General features: G+C 35.3%; 1 protein-coding gene and 1 long non-coding RNA gene across 2 annotated transcripts; both read right to left on the bottom strand.

Annotated features, from left to right (window-relative positions):
* Nucleotides 1-8,590: 8,590 nt before the first annotated feature.
* On the bottom strand, nucleotides 8,591-26,757 carry LOC122031950 (guanine nucleotide exchange factor subunit RIC1-like). Its single transcript, XM_042591183.1, has 23 exons — nucleotides 26,497-26,757; nucleotides 26,313-26,420; nucleotides 25,424-25,572; nucleotides 25,257-25,338; nucleotides 24,727-25,121; nucleotides 22,429-22,861; nucleotides 22,124-22,347; nucleotides 20,121-20,316; nucleotides 19,882-20,003; nucleotides 19,637-19,811; nucleotides 19,424-19,477; nucleotides 17,769-17,948; nucleotides 16,462-16,574; nucleotides 13,916-14,098; nucleotides 13,163-13,220; nucleotides 11,738-11,797; nucleotides 11,608-11,649; nucleotides 11,386-11,516; nucleotides 11,163-11,298; nucleotides 10,990-11,067; nucleotides 10,050-10,166; nucleotides 9,180-9,242; nucleotides 8,591-9,107 (listed from the first exon to the last, which is right to left on the bottom strand). Exons 1-23 carry the CDS (start codon nucleotides 26,650-26,652, stop codon nucleotides 8,985-8,987), a joined length of 3,378 nt encoding a protein of 1,125 aa, XP_042447117.1. The 5' UTR covers nucleotides 26,653-26,757; the 3' UTR covers nucleotides 8,591-8,984.
* LOC122031959 lies at nucleotides 22,912-24,720 on the bottom strand. The gene is made up of 2 exons (XR_006125909.1): nucleotides 24,200-24,720; nucleotides 22,912-24,121 (listed from the first exon to the last, which is right to left on the bottom strand). It is a non-coding gene; the product is annotated as an uncharacterized LOC122031959 (long non-coding RNA).
* Nucleotides 26,758-26,906: the final 149 nt, after the last annotated feature.

Below are 26,906 nucleotides of genomic sequence, written 5' to 3'. Positions count from 1 at the left end.
TATCAGATAATATCCTAGGGGTATTTTTACAATTATTGTCAACTACCTTATTTTCACATATATTTTCAGAAATAACCATATCAATGCTCATATTTTTTAAACTACTATTAGCAGGGGTATTTTGGTAAATATCACTAACCTTGAGCGCAACCCCTAATTCAATAGGCTTTTCGATTGGATCTAACTCGAGTTCGGATTCGATTTTTACTTGATCCTCGAGCTCCATCGGCTCCTCGTGAAGTTTGATCAATTGGGTCCAAAGCTCATGTGCATCTTTGTACTTTTCTAATCTGCATAAAATATTGTTAGGTAAAACATTACAAATAATGTTACTTACCTTTTTGTTCAGTTCCGAGTTTTGATAAGGTTTCCTCAAAATTAGCATATAATCGATGTCTACGCTTCCTAAGAAGCATTCCATTAATCGCTTCCAGTAGTTGAAGTCTTGATCGTATGGTGGTGGTTCGTGGGGGTTCCGTCCTTCTTGAAGGGCCATTATTCTTGCACACAGAGAAACAGAGAAAAAAAATTCCCAAGACTTCGTCTTGGATTAGCAGTGCTGAAAAAAATAATATTTCACTATTTTCAGAAAAAAAATATTAATAAAATATTTTTTAAAAAAATTATTTCAAAATTTTGAAAATGTAATATTTTTTAAATACTAAACAATGGTGAAAAGATGGCGATGTATTTTTCAAATACCGTTTTGGAGGGAAAAAATGAAAGGCGTAAGGTTTTATTTAAAAGACAAACAATATCTAATTTTTTTTTTTTTAAATGACCCCCCTTTGCTTGATTGGTGGTTGCACCAAATCAGAGCGGTACCTGCTCTGATACCACTTGTTGGATCGTGAAACGTCGATAGAGGGGGGGTGAATATCGATTCGAAAAACAGCGTTAATAAGTGTTAAGCGCAGCGGAATAATAAAAAACTTAGACAAACTGAACACGGTGTTTTTTACTTCGTTCGGAGCCTGTGACGACTCCTACTCGAAGGCCCGTACTCCGTGAGTACTTTCGTTGGGCAATCACTAGCAGTTCGACAATAATTACAATTTAAAGTACAGGAATGCTAGCAAAATAAAGAAAATACATACAAGAATTAAAGAAAAGGAAAGGATCGTATTGTCGGATCTTTGTTAGCGTCGCTGGAGCGCCGAGCAGTAGAGCAAACAGTAGAAGACTTTCTTTTCATTGTTCTTTTGAAGCTCCCCTCTGACCCTCCTTTTATATGAGGCTCGGGGCGCCCTGGATCCCTTCCGGGCGCCCTGGTGGGATGTGGCAGGTCCAACCAGCAAGCTCCACATGGCGATGCACGAGTTTGAATAAAACTTACCTGCGGGCGCCCGGATCCCTTCCGGGCGCCTGGACCTCCAGGCGCCTGGACCTCCGGGCGCCCGGACATCCTATTTCCAGGAACTCCTTCTCCTGCAAAATAGAGTTAGTCTGAGGCAAATGTATATCCTGTAAAACAAATTGTTAGCACAATTAAAGTTCAACAAAGTAATAGCAAAGAGTATAACTTAGATTCCGTCTTTCCGAGACCGGAATCTAGTCACGATCTCGACTTAGATATCCGAAATGGATCTAAGCCGGATCGACGTCTAATGTTCCCTACCTGGGAACGCGTCCTCGCAGTCACTCCCCTCCAGTGACTTAACTCACTTACCTGCCAGACGTCCGGTCAGCCCGTCGACCCGCTTGGTCTTCTCGCCAGCTATCCGGTCAGCCCGTCGACCCGCTTGGTCTTCTCGCCAGCTACCCGGTCAGCCCGTCGACCTGTCTGGACTTCTCCTACACACTTGATCAAAGTGTCAGAAAACAACAAACTAACTTAACCTAATTTGTCATTCATCAAAACCTAGGTTAAATCGTTAATGCTAACTGCACCAACAATTCTATCAGGTAGGGCACATGTTCTTCTTAGTTTTTCTTTTTAGTTTATTTGAATTTTCCTTTCAAATATTGTAAATAAATCAAACTCAATGTATTTAACATAAACAAAAGACAAATTAAAGATAATGCAATTACTTCAAACAAACTTAAATATATCTGCATAAATGTTAACATACTTTAATAGCACTCAATCTCATAGTCTTCATTTCCTTCTCCCTTGTTTTTATTTTATCAGCCTCATCTTCATCATCAATTTCATCGCCAACTAATATATTTTTATCTTCTTCTTTCATTTCAAAATCAACCTCCCTAGACTTTATCTCCAAGTTACCCCTTCACCGTCCTTTATTTTTTCTCCTAGTCCTCTTCCTACCTGGGACCAATGCTAGCTAATTAGGTGTATCTTTAGGGGTCGACCTCAGGTTATAGTGACTTCTTTCACATCCTCTCCTCTTTAGATTGGTTGAAACAAGGTCGGGATGAGGATCTTTAGTAGGATGGCTAGTTGGATAAGAAAAACCTTCCCTTCCTAGAATGGCAACTAATTCTCGATGAACTTTCAATAAGCTTTCGTTATCAAGGGTAAGCTTTTGGATTAGTTTTTCCTTTTCAATACAATGAGCACATCCAATTTATTCCTCTGAGTCTATGTGAAATTGTGAAGCTGATGTCTCATCTTATTGTGGTGTAGACTCAAATTTAATAAGGAGGGGGTGCCAAGTAAATTTACTTCTTCGGGGTAGAGAGAATATCAACAATAATCTATAAAATCAATAACGATACATAATTAATTAAAAATCATTAACTATATAAGATGAATTTAGCATGAGTTGAAATACACATAATGATTGTTTGGCTGCGTAAGACTTTTGCTAACTTAGCCTTTATATTATTTCTATGAGAATAAGTAGACATCCACTTACTTATCCTTAGTGTTACAATGTTGCCTGCCACTTGAATAGGGGCATGCTCAAGAAACCAAGCCTGTGTCATAGTTCAACAATTAGATACTATTAAATATTTATAAAATATATTAACTAACCAATTACAACTTACAATAAGTAATCCAGCAAATCCCTTCATATAAGGCAGTGAGAGGGTATGCCTAGGAGTCTTCGATGCAAAAGCATTCCCAAATATTGGGAGTTGAGAAGCCATAAAATTATATATATCCTCAACCCAATTATAACTTCCTAGATTGTCGAAATCATTGACAATATCAACAATTCTAAAATATGGCTTATATGTACTAGAAGCAAATAAAACAAAGATATAAAATATAAAATTTATAAAATAGCAAAACATCTGAATCTGAATTGACTCGGATATAATATGTCCTCATTATATTTTTCCAATCTAGATCGATTTAAGTCTTTACTTAGAAAAAAATGTTTTGAATAATGTGCCAGAGACAACATTGGAATCCATCTCGACATGTCTGCCTCTATATATATTTGGGATTCCAAGCAATAATGTTGCATCATTGGTTGTGAAAGATATAACCACGTTGGCGAATTTGAATCTCTTTTTCGCAATCCCAACTCTCAAATATGTTCACCAGTAATCCCCTAAGATGGCAAATTTCTGGTATGCTCAAGAATAATGAAAAGGGCCTACTTATAACATTTGTGTTTTTCATGGAGTATAACTCCTGAATGACCCTTTATCTTTCCTCTTGTAGAAGTTTCAGAATAAAAATTTATAAAATATCTCAACTTGCTCATCCAATGTAACTTGTCCTACAAACCTGATAATTGAATTGTGCTTTCTAAACTTGATGTATTTCTTTTATTTTCCTACCGTATAACAAAATAATAATCAAGATTTATAAAATTCAATAAAATATCAATAGTTAAACTAAATTTAGTCACTAACTCTATACAACGAATGAAAACATAATTAACAATTTGAAACTATAATGAATGCAAACATAAATATCATATAATCTAAAAAAAATATTAAATTTGTTGATAACTTAAACTAAGTAAATGAACTAAGAGTTCTATACACACTATAATCTTAAAAGTATTAAATTTTTTGAATTTGTTGACAACAATATGAGTTCTATACAAATATAAAGTACTCAGTTTCGAGATGATATAACATATTTAAGAAATCCATAACACATTTTATGTATGAAGTATGACAAATATTAAATTAAATTGTGCTTTTTACCAAAGTTAAATAGTATTAATAATTTATCTTGGTAGTATTAACTTATTTAGATAAAGTATGTGTTGGGCAAGTCATCTTGATAGTATTAACCAGTTTAAATATAAAAAATATGTTTTCATAAATCAAGCTGTAAGGAGAAATAATAAATTAACAATTCAAAAAAAAAAACTCACTCTCAATATTTTTATCTTGGAGATGATGATGTATACTTCGACTTTCCCATAGATGTACTGATGTGGTGCGATGGAACAATAAAGAGCTACCGTAGTGAAGAATGTGGTGAAGCTTGTGACAATATTGAGCTAACGTGGTGAAAAAGGTGGTAAAGCCAAACTTTGATCTAGGTCGTGAAGCTTTCGTAAATACAGTAGCCGATGATGATATGATTTGGACTTTACAATTTCTAAAGAATACAGAAGCAAATGACGACGCCCGTGGAGGTGAAGAAGCCAGATATGAGGAGGATCAGTGATATAGGACTTCGTCGATGAAACACTAAAATCTCATCTTCGAAAATAAGCGAAAGCTAGTAGGTGACGTCAGGAGGAGAGGAGTTAGGGTTCAGGATCAAATTTTAGCAAAAGCAGGAGTTCGTGAAATTAAAGTGGATTAGCATGTTTTTTCTTGTTTCAGACAAGCACCTGGGGTGGACGGTGAAATGGACGAGCAACGACATGGATAAGGGATAAAATCAGTATCTCATAGTCATTTTAAAAGCTATGTACGTGAAATGGATATTTTACAAATTTATATACACGGGTCAGTAAAAAGTTATTTATTTGAGAACGCGATTCAACTTAATTCGAAATACAATTAATACGGACAAAATAAAAAAAAATATACGACAAGATAATTTAACTGCCTAAATAAATGGCACGGATTAACATATTTAATAAATTAATTTTGATAAATTAAAAAATATTATCCAATTAACCTATCATGTCATGGATTATTTACCTATTACGAACATATTAGAGCATCACATTTGACGATTAATACCATATTATAACGTGGATATATAGGGATATAAAAATTTGGTAATTCTTGTTGGCCAGAATCTGGTCAGTTAGAATTTTTTATCCTCCAATTAGAATGCATGCATGTACATGCATGTAATTAATGTACACATATGATATTTACTAAAATACTCATATGTACACTTGTATGTATTGATTCTAACTGACCAGATTTTGACCATTTAACATTACCCATAAAAATTTATGCATGAAATATTATAACATGCAAGACCCACAAAAAATATTGAACGTCTCCATTATTTTATTTACACTTTTTTATTCATGGTCTGTAAGTGGGGGTGGACACAAGGTTGGCCCACCCCACATGGGTCAAAAATATTTTTAATATATATATATATATTAAAAATTAAAATAATCTTTCAAACGAATAGTTTTTTAATCTTTCAAAGGATACTTTTAGTTTTTTAACCGTTTTTTCAATGGTTTTTTCAACAGATAGTTTTTTAAAAAAAAATAAAATCTATAAATATTCATCACATTATTTCAATCTTCCAAACACCTAAATATCTCTAAAATTCTTCTCCTATTTTCCTCCAAAATAGATAAAAATAACCAAAGATTTTAAAAATTTTATGAATTACCCCATTTGCAGGAAGAAAATCCTTCTTCTCAAAATTCATAAATTCCACTAAATTATCCATATTTTTCATATCCATCAAATTATCCATATAATTCATATCCACCAAATTCATATGGTCCATATCCATCAAATTATCCATATAATCCATATCCATAAATTATCCATCTATTCCATATGCAACCGGTATGCTTATTATATCTCTGGCAAAAACTGAACAATTTACTCCTACTTTTGTTCTAGAGACTCTGACCGTAAATCCCTAATTGAACTCGCAAATTTAGAGAAGGTGAATTCTGACACTGCGGTTAGAAGAAAGCAGTCAACATGGAGTAAGGTTGAAGACGAGATTTTAGTGAGTTTGTTTGTTACTACCAATGATGATCTAATCATCGGCAATGATCAGAAGGTGGATATTTTTTGGGATGTATTGCAAGCTACTACAATGAGAATCGACCTCTAGGTACACCTAATAGAATTGCTAGTGTCATACAATAGCACTATCACAATACCATACCAAAAAAAAAGGTATATCACTTCAACGCAAATTATAATAGTGTTTATAGTACATATCGTAGCGGCCATAATGACAAGGACATATTGCGATTGCATATGAAAAATATCGCGAGGAAAATAACAGCATTGCATTTAATCTCAAGCATGTATGGAGAATTGCAAAAAACTGTCCAATGTTTACTACACAATCCGTTAATCACCTTGTTCGCACGAAGAAGGCAAGGACCTCGAAGTCAAAGGCAAGCAACATCTCATCTAATCAAGATGTGACTCTACATGTAGACATAAACGAAAAAGAAACTCATCTAATGGGTTAGAAGGCAACATAGTTTCTCCACAAACCCGGTGTATCTAGATCAAATATTTTGAATAGGACTTGGCATGCGAAGAGATTTATTTAGTCGCATAGTTAATGCACTTGAGAGTCATTCTTCTTATTTTTAGTAGAGGGGTGATGCTGTGAGAAGAAAAGGCTTATCACCGCTACAAAAATGCATGGTTGTGATTTACCAATTGTCTTATGGAGTCTCAGCCGACCATCTTGATGAGTACCTACGCATGGGTGAATCAACCGCCATCAAGTATCTTTTCAAGTTCTGCAGTTATATGGTTGAATTATTTGATGATCGATACTAGAGAATGCCGAATGTTGATGATATTCAACGTCTTCTTCAAATGCATGATGAGAGGCACGATTTCCCTGAAATGCTGGGCAGCCTTGATTGCATGCATTGAGAATGGAAAAATTATCCAGTTGCTTGGAAATGCCAGTTTACAAGAGGTTATGGATCACCAACAATCATACTTGAAGCGGTCACACTTCAAGACTTATGGATATGGTATGCATTCTTTGGTACCGCGGGTTCACATAATAACATTAATGTGTTGTACGAATCTCCCATACTCAATAACATCTTGCAAGGAAATGCCTCAGGGATTAATTTCACGGTCAACGAGACTCAATATACAAAGAGGGTATTATCTAACAGATATAATATATCCGGAATGAGATACTTTTGTGAAGGCTTTTCCTTGTCCGGAAGATCCCAAGAGAAGGTTGGTTAAGGAAAGACAAAATACTCCAAGAAAAAATATTGAACAAGCACTTGGGGTGCTCCAAACTCAATGGGCAATTGTCAAAGGTCCAACTTATTATTGGTACAGAAAAAAGTTAAAACATATTATGTTAGCATGTATTATTTTGCACAACATGATTGTTGAAGATGAGGGGGGCATGTGATAAATTGGTATAATGATGAAGGTGATGAATCCACACAACCCATCCAGGTTCAAATTGAGGATTTCATGATTATCTTCAAATAAATTCCGAACTACGTGATAGTTATGTGCATCATCAACTTCGTGCAGACTTAGTTGAACACATTTGACCACAATACACCAATAATCGTGTTGTATTTTAATTTTACATAAGTATAATTTTTTTTATATGTTGTACCTCTTCATTTCACATTTATAATAATATTTTAATTTTAAATAAATATATTTTAATTTTAGGAAAAAAAAGTATATATTTAAAAATATTATCATTATTTATTTTAAATAATAATCATTTAAATTGTGTAAATATAATTGATTTAATATATAATAAAAATAAAGATAAATGAATAGATAACGGGCATTCATAAATAATTAATATTTTTATTAAAACGAATATGAGGGAATAAAAATATTAATATAATATATATACATGTAAATCCCATATTTTTTATTAGGCATCCACCCTTAAAGCTGATTTAGTTAAGTAGAACGAAACCGCTCACCTATATTTAATTAATTTAAGTGCTGCCAACTAAAAGGTCAACTGTGATGCTTGTGATGCATATAAAATCGTCACAACAATGATCTCCCTAGAGTCAGACTCACGTATAATTGGAACTCTAATCTTAAATAATAATATCCTGAAAATCGAATTCTAAACCTTCGTTCATTGGAACTCTAATCTTAAATAATGACATCCCGAAAATCGAATTCTAAATCTCTCGATCATGATTTCATGCATCTTCAACTATCCTGAGGACGTGATCAGTGATCTCCCTAGAGTCAATTCCACATATGATTGAAACACTAATCTTAACTAATAACATCCCGAAAATCGAATACTAATAACATCCCGAAAATCAAATTCTAAACCTTTCGATCATGAAATCATGCATCCTCAACTGTCCTGAGGACGTGAGTTGGATTGCGGCAAAACATTGGCGGATGAATTACGGAAAACATTTTACCCAGTACGCAGAAAAGGTTAATAAATAAAACATATTTCACCCCATTAAACTCTGAAAAAGGAGATTAAAAAGGGTCAAATAAATGAGCTGAGAAATTCATAGCCAAACCCTAAATCAAGATCGTCAGTTCAGAACAAATTGTGTAAACTAAAATATTTTTAAAAGGATAATCTTATCTAAAATGTTACAACTGACAATATGAACAGGCATTTTCAGATATACTCAACTAAACTTGATTTCACGTAGAATACCCTAAACTCTCATGAGATATACGCCCATTGAAACATGTAAAGCATGGGCAATCAATCGAAAGGGTAGACAATCACTCTCCATACAAGATATTACAAACAAACTGAACTCTGGAGCATCTTTTATTGAAAGAAATGAAAAAGGAGAATAAAATCCACTCCAAATGCTTTTGCTGTGAGCTATTTACATCCTCAACAAAAAGATTCCCCCATCTGTCCAAGAATAGATCCTTACCATCAATAAATGCAAACTGCGTGGCTGTGGCGAGGGTGAAGATTATAATTACAGTTAACTTGATGATGGATCAGACACCGCAGCAGACCCATTCTGCAGTTTCAGATTTGACAACGAAGCAAGTTGCTCTTCCAACATGTTGAGGAGATCAAGGTAATCATGGAATGCAGCATGTGACTGGAATTTGATGAACATGTTAGGGGAATTCAAGATTCAAATGAAAGTGTAACACAGAGGATGCAATGTAACCTGGAGTGTCCGGCTGTAGGCATTCCACAAGCGCAAGTCATAGCGGAAAAGATCGACAAGAACCTAAACAAAGCAAATTAAGTTAGATTCTCAAAAGCTCTGCCCCCAAACCGCAATAAATATACTCTGAATTAAATATGAAAAACAAACAGCATTAGTTATAAGAGCCTAAGAACCCAAGAAAAGGAGAGAAACCCAAACTACAAACTCGTGAGTAAACAGAAAGATATAGGCTGTGTTTCCTTAGAAAGATGAAAGAAAAGGGAGAAAATGCACAAAAAAGGGAGAGAGTGGAGCAAAGCAAAAGGAGATTATATATATATATATATATATATATATATATAGAGAGAGAGAGAGAGAGAGAGAGAGAGAGAGGCAATCTGCTGGGGGCCTAAGTGCAGCCGGGTGCCTGGACCATTTCCAAACGCGCTGCATGCACTCAGACGGCCAGCATGGGTGGACACAGGGGCGGCCAGCAAATCATGGCCGTATATATATTGAACAAAAATTGTCTGCTAGGGAGTCACAGCTAACTTTCCATCCGTACCCAATATGATAGAGGGTTAAAAAAAACCTACGAAAGTTCATGCACGTGACTCCTTTGAGAAAAGCTCATGCAAAGCCATTGCAACATACCCTATACTTATACCAAGATAAATCGATAGTGCGATTCCTCATGAGTAAGAGCAAAGTAATCCATGAAACATTTCAATACACGGAAGAAATACTACAATAAGAGAAGGAAAATTCACAGAGCAACTGCACAATGTAGCTTTATTGTTGCATTTGTTTGTTTTCCAGAAAAGACTTGAGACATGCAAGGGGTACACAGATCATGTATATATATTAAAAATGCAAATATAGAAATACCTCTGCACGCCTCAGTAGAGTAGCAAGAACTACAATCCACTCCTTAAATTTGACAGAGCACATATGTGCCAAAAGGAATTCGGCGTCCAATCGGCTTTGGAGAGTATCCATTTGGAGCTGTGGACAGAAAACATGAGGGAGGATGTATTCTAGTAGTTTGATAATTCAATTTAGCCATTTGATTATTAGCTAATTATCAAATGAGGAGGGTTGCGTTAGGTTGTCAGCCAGCGTCAAACTATGGCAAATATTTCATGAATGAATCCATTATTAGCTAATTATCATATTTAGTCACATTTAGGCAAATTAGAAACTCTGAAGCTTATTGAAGTTACATGGGAATAAATTGATCATAAACCAAAATATAAAAGCATACAAGTCATTTAAAAAAATTATGAAACCAATGAAAAGAAAGTACAAGTCATCTAAAAACTGCTAAGTTATTAAATAACTACTCAGACAAGCAATTATCATTCCCTGGGAACTTATCCATAACTACAACAAACTAGCTGCTATGTCGCACATTTCTGAATGGCAACTAATTATACTGCTGATGGTCTTTTGATAGTCCTCAGTTAAATTGTCTCTTCTATGATTCAATTTACAAAGAAAATAATACATAACATACAAATTATATTGTTTATCTATTTTGCTGGGTTAATCTATATTCTGAGCTTCTGTTTCATCCATTTCAATTTCTGAAAATAATGTCAGAAATTATAACAAAAGAGCAGTCACAGCAGCAGAAAACATTAAATACGATTAAGAAAATTGACCTACTCATGAGGGGAGACAAAAAGAAACCCATTAGCAAAACAAAAGTACATCCAGGTGTAGTTCTCCCCTTTGGCATAATAACTCCAAATATAGACTAAATCTGCAAATAAAATGGCAAAGGCCTAAAGAAAACCAGATACACTATATCTGTCAAAGCTAATACCTTTTGCCCAATTAGTTCAAGACCTGATGCAAAATTCTCCAAGCGAGCACTGCCTTGTCTTTCCCGCTGAAGATATTCCTGAAGTTTGGCATAATTTATGTTAAGCTATATGGTGGTTCATAGAAACAAAGTGGGAATTGAAGATAGGGGCTGAAGCTGAGGGACAAACTCACCACAAGATCAAATTGTGTACCCTTAACGAATGCTACAAGCTTCGAAAGTTCCTTTCCAGACATCAAATGGGTGGCATGGCTCTCTAAAATATTCTTAACAGATGCAATATGTGGGCTAAGCTCTTTGAACGAGTTGCTGCTCAGACAAACAAAAAATTGGCATACACCTTTTGGAGGTTATTCCAGATTAAAGAGGAAAATAAAGTCGGAGATACCCCTGTACCTTCTCAAGTCAGATGATTGCTTGTGGGATGTCGAGCGAAAAAGAAAATAACCCAGAAATTTAGGAGACAGCGTGTCAGATTCTGTAGCCAAATTTTCATACTCTCTTCCAGATCTAAGCAAGAACCGTACCTAAGTTTTCATTTTGTGTAAGAACTTTATGCAAGAGCTAAAGTATATGGACAATGGAAACTGAAAGAGGCCATATGTTAAGAAACTGTACCAATTCACCAGCAAGTTCATACAAAGACTCATCAAGTGTTGCCTGCAATATTACAAGTGCATTTAAAGATTCATTTTTTTGTTTTTTTTTTTGCCTATTAATCTAAGGTCTTAGATGTAGATTGTCTTACTTGAAGTAGGCGAAGGGCACAGTACTGGCTCACAGCAGGACCTTCTAATTTAGCTATAACCTAGACAATGTGTAAAAGCATAAACAGATTATAGGAAAAAATTGCAAATGAAAAAGTCATCTAACATTGAACATTGACAATTAAATTGAAAAACGTGAAGCTTCACCATATCACTTCTTTTATAATGCTAGAGTTATTTCTCAGGATAAGTAACCACTTATCCCAAAAGCCTTAACTATTAGGAAAAATGCTTCCAACATTTTCATGTTTTCGAGAAAAGACTAAATCTCGAGTTCATTCTTGCAGATACATATAACCATGGTGGTTTTAGATCACATGGAGATGAAGACCCCAGCCATAAGGTGGCAGCAAATCAAGCACAAGCATTTCAGTTCCACGGCTAAGGCTATTGAGGCAATATCATGTCCGCTTTCTTCCTCTTCTTTTCACTCCATGGTGTCAAACAATACCGCCTCATACTAACACAATCAGAATTGGCACCATTACTCACATACCCATAAGAAACTATGAACCCCCAATTCTCGAGCTAAGAAGTGAAATGAATGTGACTGAAATTTCAGAGCTTTTCCTCACTTGTATGCCAAGAGACTACACCATATTTTAATTTTGTTTCATCTAGCAGTTCAAGCAAGAACTGTTCTGCTCATGTGCCAACACCCAAATCTCATCGAAACAAAGGTATCTCAGCAGAGGTGTCGGATATGATCAAGATCATGTCAAAGGGCATTCATCATTAGCTAAGTGAGAAAGGATTAGCATGTGAGCTCGCAAGTGGGAAAGGCCATCAAACACTCTTCCTCAGTTAACACTAAAGTTTATTGATTTGCCAAGGATAAAACCAGATAAGTCCTCATCTTTGTCATCTTCTTTTTCAAGGAGCAGTCTCCTTTTCCTTTTCCTCACTGAGACATATTCCTCCTTACTTTTCCTCTCTTCTTTTCTTGTTCAGCTTTCTCTCCCTTTTCTTGATTGGTGGGCAACTGAAACTCATATGACACATTGCATTGGCGAGTACAGAAATTGTCTAGTTACAACCAGACATTGCAATCTAGCATTGAATAAGATCTTAAAGCTTGGAGTGGAGTAGATTAATCCAGCTCAACACTTGGATTGACTGAACTTAACAGGGGGCATTCTTTTAGTTACTGATAAGATCCAAACACAATATATACTTTAACATCATATTAAGTTTCATATCACAAGTTAAAGCTATTCAGAAGGAGTCCCATTCCATATTGTTAAATTCTTAAGATAAGGAACTAGAGTAGTAGGAAGTATTGAGATAATTACTAGTAGACAGTTCATCAATTCAGTAGGACGAAAAGAAAGGAAATTGTAACTGAAACATGTACAACACAGATGTTTATTCAAAAAAACTGACAACCCATATTTGATTATTATTACCAGTATATAGCAAGCAGCTGTCCTGTACCATCTTCGTTGGAAGCACTCTTCAAACAACCTTAGTGGATAAAATCAATTTGTTACAGGGTGAAATGGAATTGAAAAATAAATGTGGGGAAATCTGAAATTTATATGTTCATATTAATCAAAAGAAGAAGAAAATAAATAGCCAGGATTTGCTATTTAGTCCAGTATAAATTCTTTGAAATTTGAATAACAACATCCACTCATAAACCATAAATTTTTGGTGCTCTGCAGTTGTTTGCGAGAAGGCATAACAAATATATAAGATAACTTTCAAATATAGCTTGTCAGATGAATAAAACATAAGTTACATTTCATTACTGAAACAATCAGACTTAGTTGCTAACAAACTTAACTGGTAGAAATGCTATTTTATTGTTAATCTGCACACTTCCAGGATTTAGCATTGATAGAAGAGTAAATATCATGGTTTTAAGACTTAAAGAGTACAAACTAAAGATTTCAATCACTGGGTCAGGCATATTGATAGGCCAATTAAGATATATCATGTTATTATAAGAAATCACCTTCATGCCTATACTGCCAAAGAACTATATGTCATATTCCTATTCGAATAACAAGTGAAAGTAAACTTATAAAGAAACGAGGTATGAATAAATAGATAATTTATATGAAGGAAAGAGCAATCTCACATATAAAATAACCAAATTAAGGTATTTTAGTAAATTTAACAATGAAAAGATATCTATAGGTAATATGTGGACATACTCAGTTGATCTTCCAGCAGCAGAGAATAAATCAGCCCAATGGCGACCATCTGTTTTCCGTGCAACACTAACAACAACTTCCAAATATTCTGGAAAATTCTTTATTAATCTGCATGTCTTATCTAAGAGTGAATTGCCTGAAGATGACATCCCTGAGGATAACTGATCCTTGGTTGCATTTTGCCTATGATATTAGTTGCAAAAGTCATAAAATCAAACTCACGACAGAGGTAAAGCAGGTGAAATGCATCATATCTAGATAGTAGAATCTTTATTTTAAAATGTGCTCTGGAAATATTTAAAAAAGTAAGGTATATTGTTAGGGAATAGTATATCCCGTGATGCTTAATAGGCAGAATGCAAGGTGAAGTAAAATTGGAGAATCATAAATTTTAGCAAATATATTACATTTCCTAATATAATTACCACAACCAAAAGAATCATAATTAAAATATTGTAATTAAGCAAACTTTGTCACTGATATTCCTCAAGCACATTATTAAAGTGATATTTTGCTAGTTAATGGTATGTGCATAAACTTGATTGGATTCATTTAACATTTCTCAAATGGAACTATGTTCGGCTTATTAGTTAGTTTATGCAACATATTAGAGTTCTCTGCATATAAGAAAGACTTTTGTACATTTAACGGTTCTTGACAGCATTTGATGAAGTAGACACACCTAGGATTAGAGCCATTAATTTGGGTTGGGCCCGTCGGGTTGGCCCTCCCAGCCAAATAATTTAAGCAGCTTGAATTAAAATTTTATCAATCCCGCACGGGTCGGCTTGCAGCGGGCTTGCGTTGGCCTGCGGGTCGAAAAAAAATAAATTTTCCTCCCAAACTTAAAACTAAAGTGGAAAATTCAATGGCTTGTGGGTTTGACCCGCTTAATCCATAATCCAAATTTAAAATTTTTAATCTTTTCTCTATATATTTTTATTTTTTGTTATTTTTCGGTGGGCTCGTGAGTTGGTCCACCGAGCCCACAACCCACCTTAAGTTGGGTTGGAGATTTTCCAACCTGACAAGATGACGGATCAGCCCACCCCCGCCCAGCTCCGCCAAATGGCCGACCCACCCCACTATGGGTTGGCCCGTTTGATAACTCTACCTAGGATGCAACAAAAAGAAAACTGCTCAAGGTGTGGAAAATATTAAGAGTAGAAAGGTCAACGTGGTAGACTTTAATGCTTCAGACACTTTATTTTTTTCTTAACAGATGATGTAAAAAGGTTTTAATAACATACACAAATCAAATTCTATTATTAGATCTTCAAGACAAACAGCGATTAGGCAGACGAAGGCATTAACTGAAGCAAGGTTTCAGGAAGCAACAAGTAAAAGAAATACTATCAGTAAATTTGCACATAAATGTAATATTATGCAAAACAAAACAACAAAGAAATAAGATATGAAAAACCTAGCCGTGAATAGAAAGGGAAAGTCCAATAATGTTGAGAAAAGTACAAAAATAAGAGGAGAAAATACATTTGATGAGAAATGTCACCTTCATTTAGTTCCAATTTCCCATGGAGAGTCAATGGTTGGGTTTAAAAAAGCTAATGAAGGGGATCTAAAGGTTTAGAAGAGTGGAACACCATTAACTTAGTCTAAATATTTTGAATCAAGAGTTGGGTTTGACAAAGTTAATGAGTCAATTTTATGGAATGAGCAGATAGCAACAAGAAAAGACATCAGCATCAATCACAACACAAAGAAGGAATTTTGAATTGAGAAGGGACAAAAAATTCTCCACTAAGGTTTCTGTTACTTCCCTTTCCTGCCACAACAGCGACAGATCCTCCCCTGCAATCGGTTAGTTCCCGCAAGCCCCAACCATCTCCTGCCTCTAAAGATCTGGTTGCATAAGTTGGAGCACCGTAATTGATCATATGTGGTGATTTTGTGGCATCAAGCCCTAACCACTCTTCCTCGGGAGTTCATAGTGCGAGAAGGCTTCTCCTCCCAAATTATGCACTGGCATCTTGTGGTGTACCTTGGCTTTGCTGAAGCACTCTCTACCCAAAGTCGTGTAAATTTTTAATCCCAACATACCTTAACTATGCTTGCAATGATGTTTCTAATGGACATCTTTTAGTTAGCAATAGAATTCCAACTTCTGGTGTGAGAATGAATTAGTTAATTAACACTAGGCAGGTGGTTGTTTCCATAGTTGAGATGACATCCAAAAGCATTAGGCACATTGGAACACATAAATAAATGAAAACAATGATTAACATGGAAAAACAAGATAGTAGATAAATAGGCACTAAAAAAAACAAAAGATATGAAGTATCAGTGGCACTAAAATCATTGATTAACATATTTCATGAATAGGGATACTATGCAAATGAATTAAAGCTTTGAATAATATCTTAGGCAAAATACTTCAAACTTCAAGACGAGCAAGCAGATGGTATCTTTAATTTTATCTTTAGATTCTCCAGGGACCATCACAAACTACTCACAATAGATTGCAAATAATAGCTTATCTATATTAAATGAATAACAAGCTCCATAATTCTATCAAATTTAGTATATACCTGGATATCTCAGCATCAAATACAGTAAAGAGAAGCCACTCTAGGCAGTGTGAAAAGTGAGGTTTTTCTGCTGAAAGGCATGCCAAGCGCAATGCTTCTTCATTTTTGCCCCTCTAATGAAGAAATGCAAACAAGAAACTCCAATGTGAGAATCTCAATCTCAGGCCTTCTGCATGCCACATTTATTTTAGCTGAATTTTAAATATCCTTCTTCCTTGATTCTAAGCTTGTAAAAGAACATCCTACATCTCACCAATAATTTGACTATTTAACAGACCTACTCGAAGGTTGCAAAAACTACTATAACCTTAATTTTCAATCCAACGGATCTAAATAATTTGAGTCACAATTACCTAGCTGTCTGCTTTCATTGGTCAAGTGATATTTATTACAAAGTCCAAGCAACCTAGCTTGTCAAAATATCAATCAAATACGTTAATCCAACGTATTAAACCCAAATTGAGTTTAAACAAATGCTAAATGCCAAGTTATCAATTCTAGCAACGGAGGTTTAGGTACAACTAGTCAAAATATACACTTTGAATGCTAGCTATACACACAAACTTTCAGAAAAGTAAACTAATTGTTGAGATAAGAAATAGTTAACAGATTGCTAGATTTTTTAATGAATCAAAAACCTGACCTAGATTAATTGCTTTTACTACAGTTTATATCCATTGAAAAGCCTAAAGTTAAACCAAGCTGGGCAATTCACCTAGAACTATTAATGAGGTTTTTATGCATATGGTTCATATGGCATTGCTCTTATTCTATATAGGGGCATGCTGAGAATAGTCATTTCTTTCAAGAGACATCAATTCTTTCTGAAGAATTTTAGATAAGCATTACAATTTTTCTTACCATATAAAGCACGAGAAAATTGCTTATTATTTGGATTTTATTTCCACTTATCATGTGGTAGATGAATATTATCCTTTTTATTTAGCTTGTTGAGATCTTTTTATCAAGTGTTGTACTAAATTATATTAAATTTCGATGATGAAAATTGCATCAAAAAACACTCTTTGTCACTTATCATATGACAAATGCATATTATCTTTTTTATTTGGCTTGTTTACATCTTTTTATATTAGTGCTGCTAAAACAATATTGAATTATGATGATGCAAAATGAAATTGCATCAAAAAGCACTTTGTTCACAAAAACTGTTAAACCTCAACCATGCAGGTTCAACTTGAGAGGGCTATCCGAGTTGTTTTCTAAGACGACCAACAAAAGGATAACTACTTAAAGAATTGACATAGAGATCTGAACACTTTCAATAAGGCTTGAAAGAAAATCAGTACCTGAAGAAGATGGCGTAGGAGACAATGCAAAATGGTTTGAGCTTGAGGTGAAGGCTCAAAGCATGGGAACTCTGAGCAGGCTGAAAATGACATCCTCTGAGACACACCAACCACAACCCCTATGTTTGGAAGAAGGCCCAATGGATAAACCTCTCGATCAAATTCAAGTTCAGGATCCAGCTGCAATGTGAAATAAAATTTTATATATATATATATATATATATATATATATATATAACATAAAATAAAATCAACAAATAAATTACTTGAACCATAATTAACTTGATAAAAAAAATAATCCTTGATTTGACTCAAAAAAACCAAAGGCTGAGTAGCCTAAGCATGAAATGCTGACATCACAAGGCATCCCATAAGAGGTGATTTAAGGGTACTTGAACTATGATGGCTGTTTTATATGGAACACAATTGATATTTAAAATTATGCACAAATTGCATGCTCCTATAATTGGCATTGTTGAAAACAGAAAACGCAGATGCATCTATGTGCCATCAGAAACTGGCTCACCTATTTTTTAAGTTAGCATGTTTAAGTACAATGTGGCAGCATCAGAACTTTTTCTTTGTCCAGCTTTAATTATGCTGATTCAAGGACCTCTAGAAAACAAACTAGAGAAAGAAAAGGTATTTCTCATGCAAGATCTCGCTAATTACAAGATGAAATGAACCAGTGCATTATCATTAAGGCTTATAATCATAAGGTTGTATCTGTGTTCTAAAAATTGGTCTAGGCGGCCGCCTAGGCGCTAGGCGCCAACCAACCGCGCCGAAAACATGCTAGTCGGCCAGCCTAGGCGACCTTGGCTCCTAGGTGGGATTAGATGGCCCTAGGCGCTGACTAATTTGTCGAATCGTCGATTTTCATGATTTTTTTTAAGTTTAAGGTTTTAAATTTAAAACCCAATTAAAAAAAACTGAAATGTAACTTTTTTTTATAAGCCCTAAACTTTAGTCCAATAAGGAAATCGATTTGTTGGCTTGCCCTAGCGGTTAGTACAAACTTCATCTTCATCGTACTGAGTAACCAGAGACGGATAAATTAGAGCGAATAAAGAAGCCCACATTTCTCAAAAATCAGAGAGTTAAAAAGATGGAGAAATTGATTTGAAGAAAAAATTGCTGTCTGATCTTTCCTAGTGACTTGGACGCGATTGAATTGAAGGTTGACCAAAGTCTCATCCTTTGGAACGCCATTTTATCAGACAACCCCGAAGAAGCTCTAGAGTGAGAGAACTTCGTGAGGATGATTTTGCATCCGAAGAAGAAGAGGCTCACAATGATAATATTGAGTTTGTGTCCGATGAAGAACAAGTTGTTGAAAATTATGGAGAAGTAGAATAAATTTGTGATATTTTATTACTTGTGTAATTTTATACTCATTTTAAATTTGATGTTATTGTGTTGGAGTTATAGAATGTGATTTATTATGTAATTTATGTTGATACTTGGAATCCGCCTAGAGGCGCCTAGTCCCCGCCTAAGCGGCCTAGGCGCTAGCCCTTAGCGAATTTTAGAAGCTTGTGTTGTATTGATGCTTGCTGAGTGCCTAAGCCATATAGACTTGAGGTGGAAGGGCATACTTCACAGCTTACAAGAAACAGATTACTATATCCACCAACATCAAGATAAGAACGTACCTGCAAAAAATCTTCCTGTATGAAAGGATCTACTCCAGGTGATGGATACCAAACCTGTAACATAGAGATTAACACTTAAAAGTGCAATTGAGAACAGATACAAGAGGAAACAAACCTATGAAAACACAACCAACATTTGCATCAACTTTTCCAAATGACATACACATGTAATTATGAAATAAACTGCCAAAAACAATTATAGTCCTCATATACCTGCATTCCTTGATGGCCATAGTCTAGCCAGGAAACTTCCTCAATGAGGTTTGACTTCTCTTCAAAATGGCCACCAGTAACCCAAAATAGTTCAACTGAATTAGATAGCAACTGCTCATGTCCATCATCCAAATCAATAACTGAAAGTTCCCCATTTGCCCGCAGTATTAAACATCTGATATGATAAGCAATCACAATTATAAGCTCAGCCTGATCTTAACAAATTGAAGGAAAGGACCATGGACCTTGAGGGTTGTTGTGAATTGTTCTTTTCTGATGTATTTTCTGCTGTGAACTCAGGAATGAATCTCATTGATGCAGGATGGCTCTTTGCGGTCATAATGGAAAGCTCCCTTACAGTAGAAAGCTGTTCTTTATTTGATTATTTCAATCACAAAAGAAGTCTTTATTTCACAGATTGTAAGCTATAACAGTTGCAATCAAAGCTATTGTGATGCAATTAGAAAATAACCAAATTTACTACCTGAAGAATTGGAGTACTAGAAGGTGATAGTTCTCCTGAAATCTTCACATGAAAAATATGAACATCAAATGGACGATAAGTAACAAGTATATAGTCTTGTAGCACATCCATGACAATTGGTTTCCCAAGTAACGTCTTTCGATAAAGTAAAGAGCTCTGATCAAGATGATATCTTGGATAAAACAACAACTCGTACCTACAAAATTATGTAGACCTCTTTTAGAATCTAACTAATTCATAGTAGGATTTTGGCAATTCATGGATCGTCAGAAGAACTTTCTAAATATTATAATGGGGGGTAGTTAAATTGCACTTAATCCTATAATAGAAAATGTTTGGACATATAGCACATTAGTTGTTGTTACAAAAAGTCTTTATATTAATTTGTATAATCTAGGGAAAGAAATATTGTATTGAATATATATTTCAAAAAGGATAATTACATGTATTTATAAACTAATCATACACCCCCAACATGACTAATTCTATCTAAACAAATAGTTTTGTCAATAACTACATGTATTCATAGACTCAACTTAGAACCTCTAACTAATTCTATCTAAATAACTTAATCTATCTAAAACAGTATAAGGTATTAAACTAAGTTATTTATTATACCTGTATATAACATTCCCACTCAAACTAGTGTGTATGTTATCTATGTCCATCTTGTTACACAGACTAAAGAAACTTTTATAGCAAATATAAAGTAGACACAATAATAATGAAATGAGAAGCATGCATAAAGAATTAATGGAGAATTAATGGAACACACAACAAATGATCCCTTTGTCCTAATCAAATGATGAAGCATGCAGGTGACAAGCCTTTCATCCTCGGAGCAATACATAGTCAAATTCAGCTTGATCCTTCACTAGAGTTTAGCAATATGAGAACAAATATTTCTCTATTCAAGTCTCCACTAGCTTTTAAGTGGTGCAACAACACATGAACATAACAATCCAAGAAAAGAAGAAAAGAAATATGACGAAGCCGAAGGAAAAGAAAGGAGATGGTTGTAGAAGGAAAAAAATGAAGATGACATAGCTTGGTTGTGTTCTGTAGAGGAGATGTGGCTGTGGTTGGTGGATTGCCGCTTGAGGCCATAGAAGAAGGTGAGGATGGCTGCTGCAAATGGGATCTGACATCACCATATATAGATTGCAGCACAGAATATGCAAGGCTTCAAGTGGAAAGTAAAGGATCTTGAGGAAGGGTTGCTATGGCTTAACGAGGAAAAAGGCTCATTAGAGACAGTGGGATTCATATTGATGAGAGAGAGGAAGGAAAGAGGATCTAGAGATGAGAGGGAAGTTAGTACCTTCCCCACCCCCAACCAGAAAAAAAAAACAGAAAGAACGAAAAAGGGATACCTCTTCTGGAAAACTATAATGCTAAACAAGTGGCTTTGGTACCATGTATAATCTAAGGAAAGAAATATTGTATAGCGTATGTATTTCATAAAGGATAACCACATGTATTCATAAACTCAGCGCAAAAGCTCTAAATATGACTAATTCTGTCTAAACAACTAATTTTATCTAATACATAGGCAAAACACTAGGTAAGTGTTCTTATATCTTATTTTTATCTAACAAAATCAAAGAATAATATATAACAAACATATAAACATAACAACTGCTAGTTATACATAGCTATCTCAAGTATTTAAAGCCTTGATATGACTTATGTAAACAAATTTGTTCAATTAAATATGATACAAAAAGGGGCAACTTCTCCAATTACAGTGTTTAGTGACTCAATCTCTGCATGCCTATAAGGAAACTCATAATGACAAAAAAAACAATAATAATCAAAAACCTTAGCAACAGAGGCTTACAAACATAAAAAGAAGTTTATCCAGATTAACAAATCTAGGCCAAATTGCTGGATACCCTCTGTTGAGTTTGAAGATATTAAATGATAATGATCATTCATTATCATTCATCAGCAACACTATGAAAAATGAAAATGACAGGAAATAGAAAGGTTAAAGTTCTCACGTGTTGGAAGATTCAATATAGTTACACACAACAATAATCTTGCCAAGCCATAACAAGCCTTTGCACTCAATTTTCTGCTCTTGAGTGACATCTCCAAAGACACGCCATTTTTTGAAACGCAAATCATAGAGGATGAGACCATGAACACCTGCAACTGCCAAGTACATACCATCTTTGCTAGCAACAACATGTAGAACAGGCCAATTTTGAGATATATAAGACACCTGGTTCACAAGTATCAATAGGCTTAGTAAATAATATAACTAAACCATCTGCCAAAGAAAATAATTCAAATAGGACATTACTGGTAGATTAAGGTGCATAATTTTAAGTTCTTCCGTATCATCTGGCTGTATGATGAGAACTCTATCATCCCCGTATATAATCTGCCGAGCATATGAAGTGCCTGAAAGCCCTCTATTAAGGCAGCATTTTCCAAATGAAAAAGCTAAAATCCTCTCCAATGGTCTTTCTTCAATTGCATAAAGTTTGTATCCAAACTCATCCCAGTGAACTTGTGAGGTGCCACCAAATAAAGGTTCGAATTTCAAGTCCTGATTAGGCTTAACCATAGGAGATGAAACTGAACCCAATCCAGTTTGACGAATCGTGCACATAAGACGGCAGCCAGATGCAGACCAAACTGTAACCCCTCTAAACTTCCATCCCACTGCTAATGCGCAATTATCTGGTGTCCAAGCTATACAAGATACAGGACCTGTATCCTCCTTAGAGTACCTGCAACTCATAAAGCAGCTACCTCTCATTTTACTTTTTCATATAAAGGACAAAAAACAATAACCTTCAGATATAATGGACAATGGAACTATAATTTCAGAAAATATAAGCCACTCGATCATTTATGGAACTTAAACAAAAAATTTATCAATTACATGAAAACTATTACTTTTGACAGGATGAATCATGAAGTTTCATACATCTCTTTTTCAGATTGGAAAGGTACTTCTATAATTTTTTTCATTAAGTGAGTCAATCATATTAGTGGATATGTCACGCTGATACCAAGTAACATTGATAGTGGCCACCCATAGTAAGGTAAATAGTCATTTTATAAGTTCCCTGATACAAAAAAATTGAAAGAAAGAAAGGAAGAAAAAACAATTTCTTCTAGTTTGGAAAACTCAACAAAAGACAATGGATGTGTGCACAAAACATATAGCAAAACACAGACACGCACGTATATGCCAAAAGAATTTCCAATGTCTCCATTAGGAAGTGTGCAATCTTCACAAGATTCCAAATTTTAATCTTGAACTTTGTAAGTTATCAAACACTTGCTATGTCATACATGAGTTTATAAGCAAAGTGAAACTCCATGTTTTATATAACAAAGTGAATGAATCAAACCAAAACTTGGGTATAGAAGAAGAATCCACCAGTTGCCAATTATCATCTAGAACACTACTGGACATGCAGATCCGCCCTCCATTTGTTTTAGCAACCTATAAACAAGCTGGTAGCAACAGTAAAAAAGGATTCTATAACCATATTTAGAGATATGGTATTAGTGGCTTTTATCATTCTAAAAGCATGATGAGAATAGTAAAAAATAGATTGAGAAAAGAGAAACATTACAGTCATAGACATATACAAGACTGCAGCATAATACTTTAGACAGCAGGACTATATTATTAACTCCAACACTACCTTCAAGGTGGAGTAGTATGAACTATGGGCATTGCTCTTAGTCGATGCCGAGCTAACGGTACAAATTACAAAAGTAGATCCACAAATAGATAAATAATCCTAGGTGTTTGGAGAAGATATTATATGCTTGGTGGTGCCACAATAGAAATTATGTTCTCCTGAAGCACAATTTGACCAATGACTTCACCAAAGTAATGCCAAATCTCTCCACCACAGCACTAATGCTACCCTGTAGCAGAGCAAAGCAACCACCAAAACAAGAGTAGCTGAGTTATGTCACAACGAGAAGCAAGGTTTATTGGTTGCTCCACCTTGGGCACCGAAGGAGATCTAATGCAAAACAAAAGATAAGATCTAGAAATCACAACACAACAAAATGATGAAACTAGATCGGATGTCTGTTCATACTGCATAGAGCTAAGATGAGCAGATTTGGCCATGGTGGCATGGTGCTATAACCAGCAGTGATCCAGTTTCATGAGAGTATGGGGAGAGGATAGGAAGTTGAATCAAGAAGGGAAGCTGCAATACATCAAACCAGTGGCCTCCCCTTGAATGGGATGAGGGAAGAAATCCTATAAAAAAGAAGCTATCTCTGGTACCAAATAAGCATTTTTAAATTCAGAAAAAGAGAAATATTACACTCACACAAGACTCCAACATAATATTTAATGACCATACTAGCGACTCAGGACTGAATTATACTCTATAACGTGAGACTCCAAAAATAATTACATAATTAAGCAATATAACTTCCAACTTCACAAAATTAAAGACAATTTTACAACTTATTAAAATACATGTGGGGAACAGATATGTATGCAATTAAGGAGCAATCTTGCTCTCAAAACACAATTTCAGGAAACAAAAATCTCAGGGAGAAGAATAATATATCAAAGTAGAAATCTACCCTAACTACAGTATCTGAGTCTTACCCCCAGTCATACAATGATATTGTTCGTAGAAGTGTTGCATTCTCTGCCAGGTCATATAACTCCACAACACCTCTACTACATCCTACTGCAAGGATCTGCTGATCAGAAGCTACAGAAGCACACACTGCATCCTCTGTATTGAACCATCTCTCAGCTTTAATAGACTGTGTTTGCTTTAATCCTTTCTTACTTATAGAACAAAGAGCGATTTGGCAACTGGAGAACAAAACTACCAGCAATCTCAGTTGTGATGATAACTCTAGCTGGATAATAGCTGAACTTCTAGGACAGCACTGAGTAGACTCTTGAACACTAGTCGCCTCTATAAGAGCAGTTGAAGATACATCTGGTACAGCATGTGGTGGTTGGCAACAAAGTCTGAAGCTACTAGGGAACTGGATATAGAAGAAATAGCAGGTAAACAACTTGCATCTAAAAATGGAAATAGAAAGGCAAAGAAACTTCGGATTCATGGAGATAAAGGTTATAAATTACCAAAACATTAAAAAAAGTAATTCAACCACAAATACCTCCCCATTCCATGAGACAAGTTGTATTTGCCCATCAGAAAGTCCAAGGAGCATGTTTTTGCTGTCACATACAAAATTGCAACTGACAGAAAGATGAAAAAAGTAACAAGAATTAAGTTTTTGAATGAGCCATAAAAGGCCTTGGATATTCAGAAATGATATCATACGTTACTAAATTTTTCTCTGAAAAGGGTGCCTTTTCAATGATAACCAGCAAGATATTAGCAAGAACTGGTCCAGGTGTTTGCTTGCCACCAATCACAAGTCTTTTTCCAGAAAAGTGGATTTTATAAATATGTAAATATGATGAAGAAGTCTGCAGTAAAACCAGTAAACAAATAAGAAAATTCAAATAATGGCACTACTAAGAATCCTAAAATAATATTAATTGCACAAGCAGACTTGAGTAACAGGACCAACATGTGAATGCATTAACTCATAGAATGCAATTGCTCAGTTACCAATATTACCATAATTTGAACACAGGACGTTCTATTCTAACACCATGGTAAGGTTTGATCAGTTTACCATATACATTATTTACTTAATATTCTTGAAACTGATAATGGATATCTCACTTCTGTTACCCTTGATACAAAATACTAAGACACTAATGTTCTCAACGTTCATGAAAGTAAATACAATCTAGAGCCAAAAAATCTGAATCCTGAATTCAAACTGTAAAACTCTGGTAATTTCAGTGATGACTAGAGAGTTAACTAAGCCTTGTATGTTAACTTTAAAAGAAGTGGAATATATTGACTGCCAATAGTAGGAATCTGCCTTAATTTAGACACGTGCATAAATATTTTTCAGTTCCTGATGGTATAGAGATGTGCTCGCAGAACATTGACACAACAGCTGGGCAATGCTATGCAAATTCCAGAACCAAAGCAGGCATAAGAAATGACAAAGAGCAGACCAAAGTGTAGGACGTCAAAACCGAAAACATGATTCCGTATTTTACCCATATATTAAGAATGTCAAGTTAGAAATATGGCCCTCAATAAACATCATCGGATACAGGTCAACACAAATCAGTCCATCCTCACTTACAAGAACCGCGATCGACTTGGTATCAGAGCTCCAAATCGCTTGGATATTCTCTCCCTCTCTTTCGACCGAGTCGGCGTCCCTGAAGTACTTGCCCAATCTCACCTTGTGCTGCGGGATCGAGCGCACCCGTCAAACAGAACCGAAATCCAGGCGATGGGAGGAGTGGAGGAGAGTCGAGGCGTACCTGGGAGGCGCTCCAGAGCTCGAGGTGAGTGGAGGAGACAACGAGGAGGAGGCGATTGATGGCCTTGAGGTAGACGACCCGATCGGAGGGGGAAGAGGAGGTGGATGCGTCACTCTCAATGGGGATGGCCTGCGGCCATCCGTAGGCCATGTACATCTTCGGCTCCGGCGACGATGACGACGACGAAGGAGGTGGGCGAGTCGGGCCGCAGTTCAGATCAGATCTGAAGAAGAGAGGTCTCAATCGGGTCGGACGGGAATTAAATAGGGAAAGAATAATAAATCGTAAGAGCATTCACCAGTTAGCCTATCCAGAAATTTTACTGGAAAATTTTATCAGAAATTGACGTGGATGCTCTACAAATTTTACGGTGGATGAGAGGGACGTCAGCGGATCCTACGTCTCCCATT

Source organism: Zingiber officinale, chromosome 1A (assembly GCF_018446385.1).
Source record: "Zingiber officinale cultivar Zhangliang chromosome 1A, Zo_v1.1, whole genome shotgun sequence".
Taxonomy (NCBI): Eukaryota; Viridiplantae; Streptophyta; class Magnoliopsida; order Zingiberales; family Zingiberaceae; genus Zingiber; species Zingiber officinale.
Note: the sequence above shows the minus strand (reverse complement) of the source record. Positions and strands in the feature narration are given on the sequence as shown.

Bases quoted from the DNA above. Each gene is read 5' to 3' on its own strand.
- LOC122031950 (XM_042591183.1), bottom strand. From the start codon at position 26,652: ATGTACATGGCCTACGGATGGCCGCAGGCCATCCCCATTGAGAGTGAC. The intron at 20,004-20,120 runs GTAGTAAATTTG...AATAAAGAACAG, and splicing joins CTAGTACTCCAATTCTTCAG to CTTTCTACTGTAAGGGAGCT. The intron at 9,243-10,049 runs GTATTTCTATAT...TGCTTTGTTTAG, and splicing joins CTCTACTGAGGCGTGCAGAG to GTTCTTGTCGATCTTTTCCG.